The 3,050-nt window shown below is 52.7% G+C and overlaps 2 protein-coding genes across 2 annotated transcripts in view; both read right to left on the reverse strand.

Annotated features, from left to right (window-relative positions):
• The window catches only part of OLFML3 (olfactomedin like 3), a 24,530-nt gene that overhangs the window by 8,009 nt on the left and 13,471 nt on the right, over positions 1 to 3,050 (reverse strand). The gene's annotated exons all lie outside the window — the stretch shown is intronic.
• The window catches only part of HIPK1 (homeodomain interacting protein kinase 1), a 24,602-nt gene that overhangs the window by 4,455 nt on the left and 17,097 nt on the right, over positions 1 to 3,050 (reverse strand). The window contains exons 11-16 of the mRNA XM_017727142.1: positions 3,017 to 3,037; positions 2,681 to 2,863; positions 1,954 to 2,169; positions 1,444 to 1,682; positions 953 to 1,089; positions 2 to 34 (exon numbers count right to left, since the gene is read on the reverse strand). Coding sequence (XP_017582631.1) covers positions 2 to 34; positions 953 to 1,089; positions 1,444 to 1,682; positions 1,954 to 2,169; positions 2,681 to 2,863; positions 3,017 to 3,037 — 829 coding nt within the window. The remainder of the gene's footprint in view (position 1; positions 35 to 952; positions 1,090 to 1,443; positions 1,683 to 1,953; positions 2,170 to 2,680; positions 2,864 to 3,016; positions 3,038 to 3,050) is intronic.

Below are 3,050 nucleotides of genomic sequence, written 5' to 3' on the forward strand. Positions count from 1 at the left end.
TCTCCTGGGAGGCCAGCACTGTGGTTTGCTGGTTCTGCAGGGGAAGGAGTAAATGAGGTCAGTGGTCATGCTCAGGTGAGCAAGGGGCAGCCAGAGCCCCCCGACTGACACCTCCATCCCACCTGACACACGTGCAGACCCTCCCTCGTGACGCCCTCCCGCAGATCTGAGAAGGGTGACTGCAGTTCCATGGCGACAAAGGTTACACTTGCTCTCCACAGTGGGGTCAAACTGCCACTCCTGGGGGACCACAGCTGGACAAGCGCAGGCAGGTCCTAGATCTGACCCAGCCCCAGAACTCCTCACACATCTACTCCTCTGCACCTTGGCAGGGTGGCAGCTTGGGGGGGCTGCCCCATTTTAGCACAAAAAAACCTGTCTGGTGCCCATGCCAGAAGGGAACTGCACGGGTAACACTCCCTCTCCTCTGAGAGGCTGCTGCAATGTGACCCAGAGATCAAGAGTCCTGACACAAAATGAAGTGAAACCAAACTTTGAATTGAAATATTCAAAGACGTCGGGTGCTAACTGCTAGTGTGAAAGTCCAGTCTTAATCTCCTGGTTGGACTTCTGTGAGATCTAAAGAAAGGCAAAGAACTAAAGAATTTCTTCATACTGTGCCTCTAATTCAACAGCTGGATTCCCACCTGAGTGGCAAGAAGGACCTGCCGTAAGACAGGTGTGACAAGGAGCACAAAGAGAGACTGGACATAACCACACCTCCTTCTCCTGCTCTCTGGTACAGGAACAAATCCTTTGCCTTGAGAAACTTCCCCTGTACTCCCCACAGAGTCTGTCCTACCCTGCACGACCCCAGGACAGAATCAGCTCCAAAGAATTAGCACTTGCAGCTATTGATCCTCTTGCAACCCAGCCCTTCTTCTCCCTGCCTTACACATTTCTAAAGCAGTTCTAAAGCATCCCCAAGGCCAGCAGAGGCAGGCAGACTCACCTGGCTGAGGTTGAGGGGCTGCACGCCGTTGGTGACCACGCGGTGGGAGCGGTACCCCGTGGGTGTGATGCAGCATCCTGACGACTGCCCGCTCACTGAGGCCACTGGCTTGGTCTTACTGCTGCTGCTCAGGATGCCTGGAAGATGTCACAAGCTTAGTCCACTCCTCCCCTTCCCACGCTGGTGGTAACCAGCTCTGGGCACTGAACTGACTGTTTCTGTCACACAGACTTTGCTTTCATTACGATTTCAAATGTGACTAAGAAACCATCAGGAATGTTTACAGATCTTTCTAAATGCAGCCAAATGTGAATGAAAGGTAAATCTATCCAGGACTATGAAAACAGACCAAGGCTTTCAGAACAGCAGCTGTGAAACCTAAAGCTGAGAAAGACCCAATGTGGAAAGTCCAAAACTGTGAGGATGAATGTGTCAGGGACAGGAGAGCACCTGAGCCTTGGCAAAGCCCCTGAGCACCCTGAGATACCCACCTGAAGCCTGGGTGGCCACAATGCAGTCATTGAGCTGCGTTTTCAGGGGCGGCACGATGATGGTCCGGGAGCTGGAGCTGTCAGCAGCGGCTCTGCTGGGCAGCTCCAGGGCCCCCCCAGTGCTCCTGAGCGAGGACAGGGGGTCTGGGGCATAGGGGCTGCTCAGGGATGAGTCAGAGTCAGGGGAGTCGTTAACAGTGACGTAGCTGATGACGTTGGATCTCTGCTTCATACCCAAACTGCAGGGAAAAAAAGACAAAATGCAAATGGAAAACATTCTAGCTTTGCCCACCAGGTTACAGATCTCCCTCTGGGATCTCACACCCTCCCTCCTCATCAAATTAAATTCGGATTAACTACAGGCACAACGACACGGAGATGTGATGGAGAATATTCTGTCTTATGCAGTTCTTCTGAGCCTGCCCAGGGCTCACACATCGTGTTCCCCACTCTCCCTGATGCATGAGCTGAGCTGAGCACAGCCCAGCACAGGTTAAATGAACATCCCACCTGGCAGGTTTGTATTTGCTGTCCTCTTCTTCATCAGTGTCGCTGCGGATGGTGATGACACTGACAGGGGGGCTTGGAGTGTCAGGGATCACGATGGGCTGGTGCTGCTCCTGCACGGGGACGAGCACGTTGGAGGAGGAGGAGGTGGAGCGCAGGGGGCTGCTCCCAATCAGAGAGTACACTTGGGTGGGCACAGGCTCTAGAGATGAGCTGGGCCTGCAGGAAAAGCACAGCAGGATTCAGCTCCAGGTCAGAGGCTGGGACAAACAGCATTAGGAACATACAAGCAGCAGCATCTTCAAGTACATAAACAGAACCTCAGTGCAGACACTCAAACAGCAAAGTGCCACAAACACAGCCAAAGGCACTCAGGGCTGCTCTGAATGGGACTGATCCACCTGAACACTGCCAGAAACCTGCCACACCTCGTCCTGTCACTTGCATTGCTATGGCACCAACACCCCATGAGTGTAAAACCCCTCAGTAAGGACAGCAAAGCACTTGATCAATCATGTCCCTGCACTCACTGCAATTAATATAATTTAAATCAGTGACTACAGCACGAAGGCTTTTTCCAGGACATCTTGAAATGCAATTGTAGCACAATAAAGTTACACTCTCAATGCCTCTGTGATCAGAAGACACATTTTTCTCACCATAAAGGCAACCTCCACAAACAAACTCATGGCTTTTCTAGGACTGGGAAAGGAAGCAATGGAATCCTTACTTGGCTGTGCTCGGTGCTGGCTGCTTGTTCTTCTTTGCTGGCACATTGCTGCTCTGCTGCTGCCTCACAACATGAGCAACCCCAACATTCAGAGGCTGTGCTGTGGCCAATGTCACGTGGTTGGTCAGCAGAGATGGCTGTTGCATGAGAGTGCTGTACTGATTTCCATGGGAATGTGCATTCCTGGGGCAGAGAAAACACAAGAGACCCAAATCCCATGACTACACTGCAGGAACCATGAGCTGCACCGAGCCCCGGAGGGGAAGGGAGACATTCTGGGCACGGTGATGGATGAATTCCCATTTGGCAGGGAGCTGGAGCCCCTGCAATCCCTACCTCCAGTCGGCCAACTGCTGGCTGCTGCTGCTGG

The sequence above is a fragment of the Corvus brachyrhynchos genome, unplaced genomic scaffold (assembly GCF_000691975.1).
Source record: "Corvus brachyrhynchos isolate BGI_N302 unplaced genomic scaffold, ASM69197v1 scaffold72, whole genome shotgun sequence".
NCBI classification, from domain to species: Eukaryota; Metazoa; Chordata; class Aves; order Passeriformes; family Corvidae; genus Corvus; species Corvus brachyrhynchos.